This window comes from Choloepus didactylus, assembly GCF_015220235.1.
Source record: "Choloepus didactylus isolate mChoDid1 chromosome 26 unlocalized genomic scaffold, mChoDid1.pri SUPER_26_unloc2, whole genome shotgun sequence".
In the NCBI taxonomy this organism is placed as follows: domain Eukaryota; kingdom Metazoa; phylum Chordata; class Mammalia; order Pilosa; family Megalonychidae; genus Choloepus; species Choloepus didactylus.
Genome location: NW_023637615.1, coordinates 1029330 through 1043260, shown reverse-complemented (window position 1 = coordinate 1043260; position 13931 = coordinate 1029330). Strand labels below are relative to the sequence as shown.

Here is a 13931-nt window from a genome sequence, read left to right as displayed (position 1 = left end):
TGAAAGGATTGCCCAGCTTCTGCTGTTGCCATATATCCCCATTGGTTCCTCTTCAAAGCAATGGGGCAATGGGGGTTTTGGCAGCACTGGAAAAGCTGGCATTTTCCTTACAGAGGCTCTTCAGGAGCCATGCCCTATGTGCATGCTCACTATTCATGGACATAAATTCACTGGCCTTATAGACACAGGTGCAGACATCTCTATCATCAGCCAAGAGCATTGACCATGGCATTGGCCATTGCAAGAGGTGCAAATTAGTGTTGTGGGCCTTGGTTCTCCACAAGGATTAATGCAAAGTGTTAACACCTTACCTTGTCTTGGCCCTGAGGGACAGAAAGCTACATTACAGCCATATGTAGCTGCTCTGCCTCTAAACCTTTGGGGAAGGAACTTGCTTGAACAATGGGGGACAACTGTGCATATTCCCCCCAATGGGATATATAGTATTCAGAGTCAAAAAATGATGGCAGACATGGGGTACATGCTGGCCATGGGCTAGGTGTACATCTGCAAGGTGCTTCTTCACCTGTACAAATTACTCCAAAATGCAATCACTTTGGTTTAGGCTACGAACCTTTTTTGTAGTGGCTGCTGTTCATTAGCCTCCACAGCCCATTCCACTGGTATGGTCTACTGCAAAACCAGTTTGGTTAGAGCAGTGGCCACTTACAAAAGAAAAATTGGAGGCTTTACATGAACTTGTTCAAGAGCAGCTAACATTGCAACATGTTGAGGAATCTTTTAGCCTTTGGAATTCTCCTGTGTTTCCTATAAAGGAAAAGTCAGGGAAATGGAGAATGCTAACTGATTTAAGAGGTATTAATGCTGTCATTCAGCCTATGGGACCTTTACAGCCAGGACTCCCAAATCCCAGAATGATCTCTGAAAATTGGGCCTTAGTAGTTATTTTTTTTTTTTTTTTTTAATGGTGTCCACTTATTTTATTGAAAGGATGAATTACAAATTAGGGCACTCCCACATTGAATACAGAGAGAATTTTTCACATGTAATTTCTCTGCCTTGCATATAAGAGTAGTCCATTAGGAATCTTCATTTCCATTAGATTTATGTTCTGAGTCCTCTCATACGATATAACATCAGACCATCTACTAAGGGCTTTTCTACATTGGTGGCATTCATACAGATTCTCTCCTGTATGAATTATGTTAAATGAAATACGACTGATAACAAAAGGTATCATACTGATTATGAACATACTGTTTCTTCAGTATGTCAGTTCTCTAGTGTGTCTAAAATTTGAAGCTATGATTCAAATCTCTTGCATATTCAAAACACGTAGTGTGAGAACTCTCATTTCATCTAGGTCAAAGCATTGAAGACTTTCCCACATTGATGACATTCACAAGGTTTCTCTCAAATTTGATTAGCTTCATGTTGTATAAGAGAAAAATTAAGATGGCATTCTTATGGCTTTTGTCCACTGTGCATTCTTTCATGTTTTCTGAGGGAAGAACTACAAGAAAAGATTTTCCACATAGATGACATTCATGGGGTTACATGACACTGTGAGTTCTCCCATGTGGTCTGAAGAATAAATGAAGCCTTTTCCACATATATGGCATTTGTAAAGTTTCTATCCTGTGTATACTCTCTGATCTTGTCTAAGTTGAGAATAATGACTGAAGGGTAACACACATGGCAAGCATAGGGTTTCTTGCCATTGTGTGTTCTCTCATGCACTCTAAGACGAGAAGGTTGCCTGAAGTTTTTCCCACAGATGACATTCATTGGGATACTCTTAAGTATGAGTTCTCTCATGTCTTCTGAGGGAAGAAGTATATCTGAAGGCCTTACCACAGGTATGGCATGCATAGGGTTTCTTGCCACAGTGTGTTTTCTTATGTTCTCTAAGAGTACCAGACTGCCTGAAAGTTTTCCCACATAGATGGCATTCATAGGGTTTCTCTCCAGTGTGAGATCTTTCATGTAGTCTGAGGGCAGAAAAACATTTGAAAGCTTTTCCACATGTATGGCATTTATAGGGTTTCTCTCCAGTGTGAGTCCTCTCATGTATTCTGAGGTGAGAAGAACGGGTGAAAGCTTTTCCACATGTATAGCATTCAAAGGGTTTCTCTCTTGTGTGAGTTCTCTCATGTACTCGGAGGGCATAAGAACATTTGAAAGCTTTTCCACATGTATGGCATTTATAGGGTTTCTCTCCAGTGTGAGTTCTCTCATGTATTCTGAGGCGAGAAGAACGGGTGAAAGCTTTTCCACATGTACAGCATTCATAGGGTTTCTCTCCAGTGTGAGTTCTCTCATGTTGCATGAGGGAATAAGAACGAATGAAGCCTTTCCCACATGTGTTACATTCATAGGGTTTCTCTCCAGTGTGAGTTCTCTCATGTTGCATGAGGGAATAAGAACGAATGAAGACTTTCCCACATGTGTTGCATTCATAGGGTTTCTCTCCAGTGTGAATTCTCTCATGTTGTCTAAGGGTAGAACTACGAGGGAAGGTTTTCCCACATGTATGGCATTCATAGGGTTTCTCTCCGGTGTGATTTCTCTCATGTAGCATGAGGGAAAGAGAATACTTAAAAACTTTCCCACAGGTATTGCATTCATAGGGTTTCTCTCCAGTGTGCGTTCTCTCATGTTGTCTGAGGGTAGAACAATGACGGAAGGCTTTCCCACATATATGACATGCATAAGGTTTCTCACCACTGTGTGTTCTCTCATGGTGTCTAAGATAAGAACGTTGTGTGAAGGCTTTTCCACATAGATAACATTCATGGAGTTTCTCTCCAGTGTGAGTTCTGTCATGTGCTCTGAGGGCAGACCTATAATGAAAGGCTTTCCCACATGTATAGCATTCATAGCATTTTTCTCCAGTGTGTGTTATCTCATGTTGTTTAAGATTAGAATGATTACTGAAGGCTTTCCCACATAGATGGCTTTCATAGTGTTTTTCTCCAGTGTGAGCTCTCTCATACTCTTGAAGGTTAGATTGACTGAAGGCTTTTCCACATAAAGGACATTCACAGAGCTTCCCTCCAGTCCGAATTTTCTCATGTTGTCTAAGGTGAAAAGTTTTCCTAAATAGAGTACATTCACATGGCTTATTTCCAATTTGAGTTCGACTGAATTGTCTGTGGCCAGAGCTTTCAATACAGGTTTTAGAACTTCGATGGCATTCATATGATTTACTTGTATTGTGAATCTGCTTATGTTGATTAAAAGACGAATGGTCACTAAGGACTTTTCCAAGCGGTTTCCATAAAAATGGTTTCTTTCCCATGGGAATTAATGCATGCTTAGTCACTGTGGATCTGAGAGTGGAATCTTCCAGCAAATGATTATACTGAAAAGAATTCTGTTGAGTGTGAGATATCTGCGATGACATGTCAGAATGGTCTTTCCTACAGGTAAGGTGCAAAACTGTCATTTTTTGCTTTTTACATGGACTTTTCTTGCCTGGACAATGGTTTTGGGTAAGTCCTATTCCTTCTCTCCAAACTTTCTTTCCTTGTGACAACTGGGAAAGCACATCCAATTTGCAGACCTGAATTCCTTCTACTATTGCTCCCATGAACAAGGTCAAAGAGAGATCGGAGAGTCCGACTGAGACCAGATGGTTGATATTCTCCAGCATCACTTCTCTGAACAGCTTTCTCTGGGACGAGTCTAGCAATGTCCACTCTTCCTGGGTGAAGTCTACGGCTATATCTTTGAAAGCCATTAACTCCCATGACTGCATTATCAATAGCTCAGCTGACAACTGTCTTCCTTCACAATCAGATGGGCAGTAGGTGAGTGAAGCAGAGCTGTGTCCGCCGTCGGGTATTTCGTTTCCCGCGCCCACCAGAAGACTGCTACCTTCGCGGTCTCACGCGATCTGGCTGATCCTTAGTAGTTATTGATATTAAAGATTGCTTCTTCTCTATCCCTTTGGTGGATCAAGATAAAGAAAAATTTGCATTCACTATTTTGTCTCTTAACAATAAAACTCCTTCCAAATGGTATCAGTGGAAAGTTTTGCCACAAGGCATGTTAAATAGCCCTACAATTTGTTAATATTATGTGGACCGTGCTTTGCAGCTGGTCTATTCCAAATTTCCTAATGCTTATATAATCCACTATATGGATGATATCTTATGTTCTGCACTTCAGGAAGCTGAAGTGGAAGCTTTATTCACTGCTATTCAAAAGGCTTTACAAAATGTAAGTTTAAATGTTGCCACTGACAAGGTGCAATGCACCTTGCCAGTACAGTATTTAGGTTCAAGCATTGACAGACTAACAATTTGTCCCCAGAAAGCACAGCTTCATAGGGATGTTATTAACACTTTAAATGATTTACAAAAATTACTAGGGGATATTAATTGGCTTCACCCTGAAGTGGGTATAGCTAATTATGAACTTACAAACTTATTTTCCTTGCTCTGTGGGAACTCTAAATTAACCAGACCAAGGTCTTTAACTCCAGCAGCAGAAAAGGAATTGCAATTGGTGGAAGCAAAAATCCAACAAGCCCAGGTGTAACGTGTTAACCCACAAAAGCCATTGTCCTTGCTGACTTTTTCCACCCCAAAATACCCTATGGTTTGCTTCTACAAGATAATAAGCTTGTGGAATGGTTATTTTTGCTAAATTTTTCTGTAAAATCCATTTCCCCTTATCTAGATCTTCTCACCACCCTGGTTGCTCAAGCCAGGAAACATGCAAAACAACTAAATGGTTTTGACCTTTGCTTAATTGTACTCTCAGTAACTGCAAAGGAACTCTCTGTAATTTTGCAACATTTATCTTGGCAAATTGCTCTCACTGATTATGTCAGTCAGCTAGGCAATCATTATCCAAAAAGTGACTTTTTTCAATTCATTCAATGCACTCAGTGGACTTTTGCCTAAAATTACTTCTGATCCATTAGTTAATGCTCCCATTGTTTTTACTGATGGGTTTTCTAAGGGTCACGCTGCTTACACTGGTCCAAAGTCTAAACTCTTGCAGTTGCCTAATTTTACTGCTCAACAAGCCAAATTAGCCATGGTAGCAACTGTACTGGCTGATTTCCCAGAAGCCATTAATATTTTGTCTGACTCTACTTATGTACTACATGTAGCTTCTACTATCGAAACTGCTCAAATCATGCAGTAGCTTTCTCTGGTGTTACTCCAATTATTTCAGAAATTACAAATGACAATTTGCCAGTGTGCTGCCCCATTTTATATTACTCACATTCATTCACACACTCAATTGCCTGGTCCTCTCTTGGTGGGCAATGAAGCAGCTGACAAATTACTCTTACCTGTATTTACTGAAGCCCAGCATTTTCATTCTTTGACACATCTTAATGAGCATGGTCTTATGCATCATTTTCCTCTTACCAGAGCACAAGCTAAGGACATTGTTTCCTCCTGCCCTGGTTGTCAGCTCATCACTGCCCTGCCTCTTCAGGAGGCTGGAGTTAACCCTTGTGGTGTTTCTCCTAATGATCTCCGGCAAATGGATGTTACTCACATCCCATCTTTTGGCCATTTAGCTGCAGTTCATGTTAGTATTGATACCTACTCTCATTTTCTTTGGGCTACAGTGCAAACTGGTGAAACATTTCAGCACGTTCGTGCTCACCTCTTTGCTTGTTTTGCTTCTATGGGCTTGCATCAGGCCCTAAAGACTGACAATGGCCCTGCCTATGTTTCTGCAAAGTTTGCTACTTTTACTACTGCCTGGGGTATTTGCCACACCACAGGTATCCCTTATAATCCACAGGGACAAGCAATTGTTGAAAGTGCATATTATACCTTAAAAACTATGCTTACAAGACAAAAAGGGGGAGATGATGGGACTCCTCATGAGTGCTTGTTGAGAGCCCTGTTTACTTTTTTTTTTTTTTTAATATTCATTTTATTGAGATATATTCACATACCACACAGTCATATAAAACAAATCATACATTTGATTGTTCACAGTACTGTTACATAGTTGTACATTCATCACCAGAATCAATCCCCAATACCCTCATTACCACACGCACAAAAATAACCAGAATAATAATTAAAGTGAAAAAGTGTGCTTTAGGTTTTAAAGCAGGGAAGGATAGTGAGGCATTTGCCTTGGGCCCCAAATTTAAGGGGCACCAAAAAACTCAGGAAATAGTATTTGAATGCAAGGTTTTAAAAAATCAAAAGTAATGCAAAAAGTCCATGGTGAACAAAATATTAGATATTTCTTTTTACTTCCTGGTGTATTAGAGTAGACAGAGGAACATGCCCGAAATCTCTGAACTATAATCCAGCTGCCTTGATCCCTGATAATGATTGTATAGCCTTTAATCGTGTGCCCTTGTGATTGTAAAAACCTTGTGACTGACTCTCACTTGAATCCATTTAATCTGGTTTTTCGACTTTAGAGTCTTTTGATCACTAAAGATGGCCCCTAATGTTTATTAATGAAGGGACTTGGGTCAGCCCAGAATTAACCCACCCAATTCCAAAGTTACCTTGATAACCGAAGCTGGATCTAACCAAAATGGGCCTGCCTGACATGTGCAGTAGCTTAGACTTTTTTTTTTTTTTTTTTTTTTAAATCATCATTTTATTGAGATATATTCACATACCACGCAGTCATACAAAACAAATTGTACTTTCGATTGTTTACAGTACCATTACATAGTTGTACATTCATCACCTAACTCAATCCCTGACACCTTCATTAGCACACACACAAAAATAACAAGAATAATAATTAGAGTGAAAAAGAGCAATTGAAGTAAAAAAGAACACTGGGTACCTTTGTCTGTCTGTTTCCCTCCCCTACTTTTCTACACATCCATCCATAAACTAGACAAAGTGGTGTTTGGTCCTTATGGCTTTCCCAATCCCATTGTCACCCCTCATAAGCTACATTTTTATACAACTGTCTTCGAGATTCATGGGTTCTGGGTTGTAGTTTGATAGTTTCAGGTATCCACCACCAGCTACCCCAATTCTTTAGAACCTAAAAAGGGTTGTCTAAAGTGTGCATAAGAGTGCCCACCAGAGTGACCTCTCGGCTCCTTTTGGAATCTCTCTGCCACTGAAGCTTATTTCATTTCCTTTCACATCCCCCTTTTGGTCAAGAAGATGTTCTCCGTCCCACGGTGCCAGGTCTACATTCCTCCCTGGGAGTCATATTCCACGTTGCCAGGGAGATTCACTTTCCTGGGTGTCTGATCCCACGTAGGGGGGAGGGCAGTGATTTCACCTTTCAAGTTGGCTTAGCCAGAGAGAGAGGGCCACATCTGAGCAACAAAGAGGCATTCAGGAGGAGACTCTTAGGCACAAATACAGGGAGGCCTAGCCTCTCCTTAGCAGCAACCATCTTCCCAAGGGTAAAATTTATGGTAGAGGGCTCAACCCATCAAACCACCAGTCCCCTATGTCTGTGGTCATGTTAGCAACCATGGAGGTGGGGTAGGCGAATACCCCTGCATTCTCCACAGGCTCCTCAAGGGGGCACTACATCTTTTTTTTTTTTTTTTTTTTCCCCTTGTTTGTCTTTTTTCTTTTTTTTTTTTTTTTTTTTTTTTTAACTTTCCCTTCTTTTTTCAAATCACCTGTATGAAAAAAAAAGTTAAAAAGAAAACAAACATACAATAAAAGAGCATTTCAAAGAGACCATAGCAAGGGAGTAAGAAAAAGACAACTAACCTAAGATAACTGCTTAACTTCCAACATGTTCCTACTTTACCCCAAGAAAGTTACATAATATAGCAACATTTCAGTGAACTTGTTCCTACTACAACCATCAGAAATTAACAGACCATAGTCATTTCTGGGCATCCCCAGAACGTTAAATAGCTTATCTGTTCTTCCTGGATTATTGTTCCCCCTTCCTTAATTGCTCTCTACTGCTAGTTCCCCTACATTCTACATTATAAACCATTTGTTTTACATTTTTCAAAGTTCACATTAGTGGTAGCATATAATATTTCTCTTTTTGTGCCTGGCTTATTTCGCTCAGCATTATGTCTTCAAGGTTCATCCATGTTGTCATATGTTTCACCAGATCGTTCCTTCTTACTGCCGCGTAGTATTCCATCGTGTGTATATACCACATTTTATTTATCCACTCATCTGTTGAAGGACATTTGGGTTGTTTCCATCTCTTGGCAATTGTGAATAATGCTGCTATGAACATTGGCGTGCAGATATCTGTTCGTGTCACTGCTTTCCGATCTTCCGGGTATATACCGAGGAGTGCAATCGCTGGATCGAATGGTAGCTCTATATCTAGTTTTCTAAGGAACTGCCAGACTGACTTCCAGAGTGGCTGAACCATTATACAGTCCCACCAACAATGAATAAGAGTTCCAATTTCTCCACATCCCCTCCAGCATTTGTAGTTTCCTGTTTGTTTAATGGCAGCCATTCTAACCGGTGTTAGATGGTATCTCATTGTGGTCTTAATTTGCATCTCTCTAATAGCTAGTGAAGCTGAACATTTTTTCATGTGTTTCTTGGTCATTTGTATTTCCTCTTCAGAGAACTGTCTTTTCATATCTTTTGCCCATTTTATAATTGGGCTGTCTGTACTATTGTCATTGAGTTGTAGGATTTCTTTGTATATGCAAGATATCAGTCTTTTGTCAGATACATGGTTTCCAAAAATTTTTTCCCATTGAGTTGGCTGCCTCTTTACCCTTTTGAGAAATTCCTTTGAGGTGCAGAAACTTCTAAGCTTGAGGAGTTCCCATTTATCTATTTTCTCTTTTGTTGCTTGTGCTTTGGGTGTAAAGTCTAGGAAGTGGCCTCCTAATACAAGGTTTTGAAGATGTTTTCCTACATTATCTTCTAGGAGTTTTATGGTACTTTCTTTTATATTGAGATCTTTGGTCCATTTTGAGTTAATTTTTGTGTAGGGGGTGAGGTAGGGGTCCTCTTTCATTCTTTTGGATATGGATATCCAACTCTCCCAGCCCCATTTGTTGAAAAGACCCTTATGGCTCAGTTCGGTGACTTTGGGGGCCTTATCAAGGATCAGTCGGCCATAGATCTGAGGGTCTATCTCTGAATTCTCAATTCGATTCCATTGATCTATATGTCTATCTTTGTGCCAGTACCATGCTGTCTTGGCAACTGTGGCTTTATAATAAGCTTCAAAGTCAGGGAGTGTAAGTCCTCCCACTTCGTTTTTCTTTTTTAGAGTGTCTTTAGCAATTCGAGGCATCTTCCCTTTCCAAATAAATTTGATAACTAGCTTTTCCAAGTCTGCAAAGTAGGTTGTTGGAATTTTGATTGGGATTGCATTGAATCTGTAGATGAGTTTGGGTAGAATTGACATCTTAATGACATTTAGCCTTCCTATCCATGAACATGGAATATTTTTCCATCTTTTAAGGTCCCCTTCTATTTCTTTTAGTAGAGTTATGTAGTTTTCTTTGTATAGGTCTTTTACATCTTTGGTTAAGTTGATTCCTAGGTACTTGATTTTTTTAGTTGCTATTGAAAATGGTATCTTTTTCTTGAGTGTCTCTTCAGTTTGTTCATTTCTAGCATATAGAAACATTACTGACTTATGTGCATTAATCTTGTATCCCGCTACTTTGCTAAATTTGTTTATTAGCTCTAGTAGGTGTATCGTTGATTTCTCAGGGTTTTCTAGATATAAGATCATATCATCTGCAAACAATGACAGTTTTACTTCTTCTTTTCCAATTTGGATGCCTTTTATTTCTTTGTCTTGCCGGATTGCCCTGGCTAGCACTTCCAGCACAATGTTGAATAACAGTGGTGACAGCGGGCATCCTTGTCTTGTTCCTGATCTTAGAGGGAAGGCTTTCAGTCTCTCACCATTGAGTACTATGCTGGCTGTGGGTTTTTCATATATGCTCTTTATCATGTTGAGGAAGTTTCCTTCAATTCCTACCTTTTGAAGTGTTTTTATCAAAAAGGGATGTTGGATTTTGTCAAATGCTTTTTCAGCATCTATTGAGATGATCAATTGATTTTTCCCTTTCGAGTTTTTAATGTGTTGTAATACATTGATTGTTTTTCTGATGTTGAACCATCCTTGCATGCCTGGAATGAACCCCACTTGGTCATGGTGTATGATTTTTTTAATGTGTCTTTGGATTCGATTTGCAAGTATTTTGTTGAGGATTTTTGCATCTATATTCATTAGGGAGATTGGCCGGTAGTTTTCCTTTTTTGTAGCATCTTTGCCTGGTTTTGGTATTAGATTGATGTTAGCTTCATAAAATGAGTTAGGTAGTGTTCCATTTTTTTCAATGTTTTGAAAGAGTTTGAGTAAGATTGGTGTCAGTTCTTTCTGGAAAGTTTGGTAGAATTCCCCTGTGAAGCCATCTGGCCCTGGGCATTTATTTGTGGGAAGATTTTTGATGACTGATTGGATCTCTTTGCTTGTGATGGGTTGGTTGAGGTCTTCTATTTCTTCTCTGGTCAGTCTAGGTTGTTCATATGTTTCCAGGAAATTGTCCATTTCTTCTACATTATCCAGTTTGTTGCCATACAGTTGTTCATAATATCCTCTTATAATTTTTTTAATTTCTTCAGGATCTGCAGTTATGTCACCTTTTTCATTCATTATTTTGTTTATATGGGTCTTCTCTCTTTTTGATTTTGTCAGTCTAGCTAGGGGCTTGTCAATCTTGTTGATCTTCTCAAAGAACCAACTTTTGGTGATATTTATCCTTTCTATTGTTTTTTTGTTCTCTATGTCATTTATTTCTGCTTTAATCCTTGTTATTTCTTTTCTTCTACTTGGTTTAGGATTGGTTTGCTGTTCATTTTCTAGCTTCTTCAGTTGATCCATTAGTTCTTTGATTTTGGCTCTTTCTTCCTTTTTAATATATGCGTTTAGTGCTATAAATTTCCCTCTTAGCACTGCTTTTGCTGCATCCCATAGGTTTTGGTATGTAGTGTTCTCATTTTCATTCGTCTCTATATATTTAGCAATTTCTCTTGCTATTTCTTCTTTAACCCACTGATTGTTTAGGAGTGTGTTGTTTAACCTCCAGGTATTTGTGAATTTTCTAAGTCTCTGATGGTTATTGACTTCTAATTGTATTCCATTGTGGTCAGAGAATGTGCTTTGAATGATTTCAATCTTTTTAAATTTATTGAGGCTTGTTTTATGTCCCAGCATATGATCTATTCTGGAGAAAGTTCCGTGAGCACTAGAAAAGTATGTGTATCCTGGTGATTTGGGATGTAATGTCCTGTAGATGTCTGTTAAATCTAATTCATTTATCAGATTGTTTAGGTTTTCAATTTCCTTATTGGTCTTCTGTCTGGTTGATCTATCTATAGGAGAGAGTGATGTGTTGAAGTCTCCCACAATTATTGTGGAAACATCAATTGCTTCCTTTAGTTTTGCCAATGTTCCTCTCATGTATTTTGTGGCACCTTGATTGGGTGCATAGACATTTACGATTGTTATTTCTTCTTGCTGAATTGCCCCTTTTATTAGTATGTAGTGGCCTTCTTTGTCTCTCAAAACATCCCTGCATTTGAAGTCTATTTTATCTGAGATTAATATTGCTACACCTGCTTTCTTTTGGCTGTAGCTTGCATGAAATATTTTTTTCCATCCTTTCACTTTCAATTTCTTTGTGTCCCTGTGTCTAAGATGAGTCTCTTGTATGCAACATATTGATGGTTCATTTTTTTTGATCCATTCTGCGAATCTATATCTTTTAATTGGGGAGTTTAATCCATTTACATTCAACGTTAAAACCGTGAAGGCATTTCTTGAATCGGCCATCTTATCCTTTGGATTATGTTTGCTATATTTTTCCCTCTCTCTATTAATATCCTTTATTGTACCCATACCGAATCTCTTTAGTACTGAACCTTTCTCCAAGTCTCTCTGTCCTGTCTTTGTTTCTCTGTCTGTAGGGCTCCCTTTAGTATCTCCAGTAGGGCAGGTCTCTTGTTAGCAAATTCTCTCAGCATTTCTTTGTCTGTGAAAAATTTAAGCTCTCCCTCAAATTTGAAGGAGAGCTTTGCTGGATAAAGTATTCTTGGCTGGAAATTCCTCTCTCTCAGAATTTTAAATATATCGTGCCATTGCCTTCTCGCCTCCATGGTGGCTGCTGAGTAGTCACTACTTAGTCTTATGCTGTTTCCTTTGTATGTGGTGAATTGCTTTTCTCTTGCTGCTTTCAGAACTTGCTCCTTCTCTTCTATGTTTGACAGTGTGATCAGTATATGTCTCGGAGTGGGTTTTTTTGGATTTATTCTATTTGGAGTTCGCTGAGCATTTATGATTTGTGTATTTATGTTGTTTAGAAGATTTGGGAAGTTTTCCCCAACAATTTCTTTGAATACTCTTCCTAGACCTTTACCCTTTTCTTCCCCTTCTGGGACACCAATGAGTCTTATATTCGGACGCTTCATATTATCTATCATATCCCTGAGGTCCATTTCGAGTTTTTCAATTTTTTTCCCCATTCTTTCTTTTATGCTTTCATTTTCCATTCTGTCATCTTCCAGGTCACTGATTCGTTGTTCAACTTCCTCTAGTCTTGTACTATGAGTGTCCAGAATCTTTTTAATTTGGTCAACAGTTTCTTTAATTTCCATAAGATCATCCATTTTTTTATTTAGTCTTGCAATGTCTTCTTTATGCTCTTCTAGGGTCTTCTTGATTTCCTTCATATCCCGTACTAGGGTCTCATTGTTCATCTTTAGTTCTTTGAGTATCTGCTGTAGGTGTGTCTCTTCTGGTCTTTTGATTTGGGTGCTTGGGCTTGGGTTATCCATATCGTCTGGTTTTTTCATATGCTTTATAATTTTCTGTTGTTTTTGGCCTCGTGGCATTTGCTGTCCTTGATAGGGTTCTTTTAGGGTTTGTAGACCAGTTGAAGTCCTTATCTCTAATTTATCAGATCTACAGCTTCGTGGAGTACACTTTCTCTAACTAACCAGCAGGTGGCGTCCACGAGCCACCTGTTCTCCACAAGCCAGATCTCCCCTGCTTAGCCTTTTTGGTGAGTGGGGGAGTGAGTCTTGTGGGGCCCAATTGGTGTCCCAAGCTTGCGTGTGTAGTTGGTGTTGCCTGCCCTGTATGTGGGGCGTGTTTCTGGGCAGTCGGGGAGGGGGGGTGGCCCTAACAATCAAATCTCCCTGATGATCCTAGAGTTCTAAAGCTGCTGCAATAGTCTAATCCTTCAGTTCAGTCCTGCCACAGTTTGTCTCTGCCACTGACCCACAAGTCCTTGGTATTGGCGTATGGCTCCTGAGACTTGCAAGTGGGCCCCTCTTCCAGGCTGTGCACCCCGGGTCCTCTGTTGAGGGATGACTGTGCTATGTCACAGGTGAGTGCCGTCCCCCCAGGGCAGTTCTGGGCTGCTGGGCTGTGTTGGGAGGCTCCCAGTCTGCTCAAATGATGGCTGAATGGGGCTCTGTTAATTCACACTGCTCCCCCTTCCCAGCTCTGGGACATTCAGCTGAGGTTGCAGGGAAGGCTAATGTCCACGCCCAGTTTTGTGGTGTGTGCCTGTTATTTGAAGCACTTCCGTCACACTGGGTTGTCTGGGGCAGCTCTGGGCTATGGGGCTGGCGATGGGCAGGAGTGTTTCCTGTCCACCAGGATGGTGGCTGTGAGCGGACACCCCCCTTTTCTTGGGAAGTTGTGTTGTTTAGTGAATTTTCTCAGCCACTGGATTATTGCCTTTTGTCTCAGAGCTCTCTTAGTTCTGCTCTTGACTTGACGTGCCCAAATTTCAATTCTTTGAAGCTTTCTGTATTGAGCTTCTTAGAGTAATTGTTTTAGAAAAAGCAAAAAGGATTTAAAAAAAAAAAAAAAAAAAAAAAAAAAAAAAAAAAAAAAAAAACGGCCCTCCTCAGAGATCTAATGGGTTATTGAAATGCTAATAGACAAAGCAACCAGGGCCATTAAGGAAAGGTGCCCTGGGCAGAGAGATCAGCCTTGCTTCGGGATTTGCATATGCGCCTCAAGGC

At 39.8% G+C, this 13931-nt stretch overlaps 1 protein-coding gene across 1 annotated transcript; it reads right to left on the bottom strand.

Annotated features, from left to right (window-relative positions):
- Positions 1-934: 934 nt before the first annotated feature.
- LOC119525760 (zinc finger protein 596-like) lies at positions 935-3703 on the bottom strand. Its single transcript, XM_037824552.1, has one exon. It carries the CDS (start codon positions 3701-3703, stop codon positions 1760-1762), a length of 1944 nt encoding a protein of 647 aa, XP_037680480.1. The 3' UTR covers positions 935-1759.
- Between the last annotated feature and the right edge of the window lie 10228 nt (positions 3704-13931).

Coding starts and splice junctions, on each gene's coding strand:
- LOC119525760 (XM_037824552.1), bottom strand. CDS start 3,703: ATGGCTTTCAAAGATATAGCCGTAGACTTCACCCAGGAAGAGTGGACA.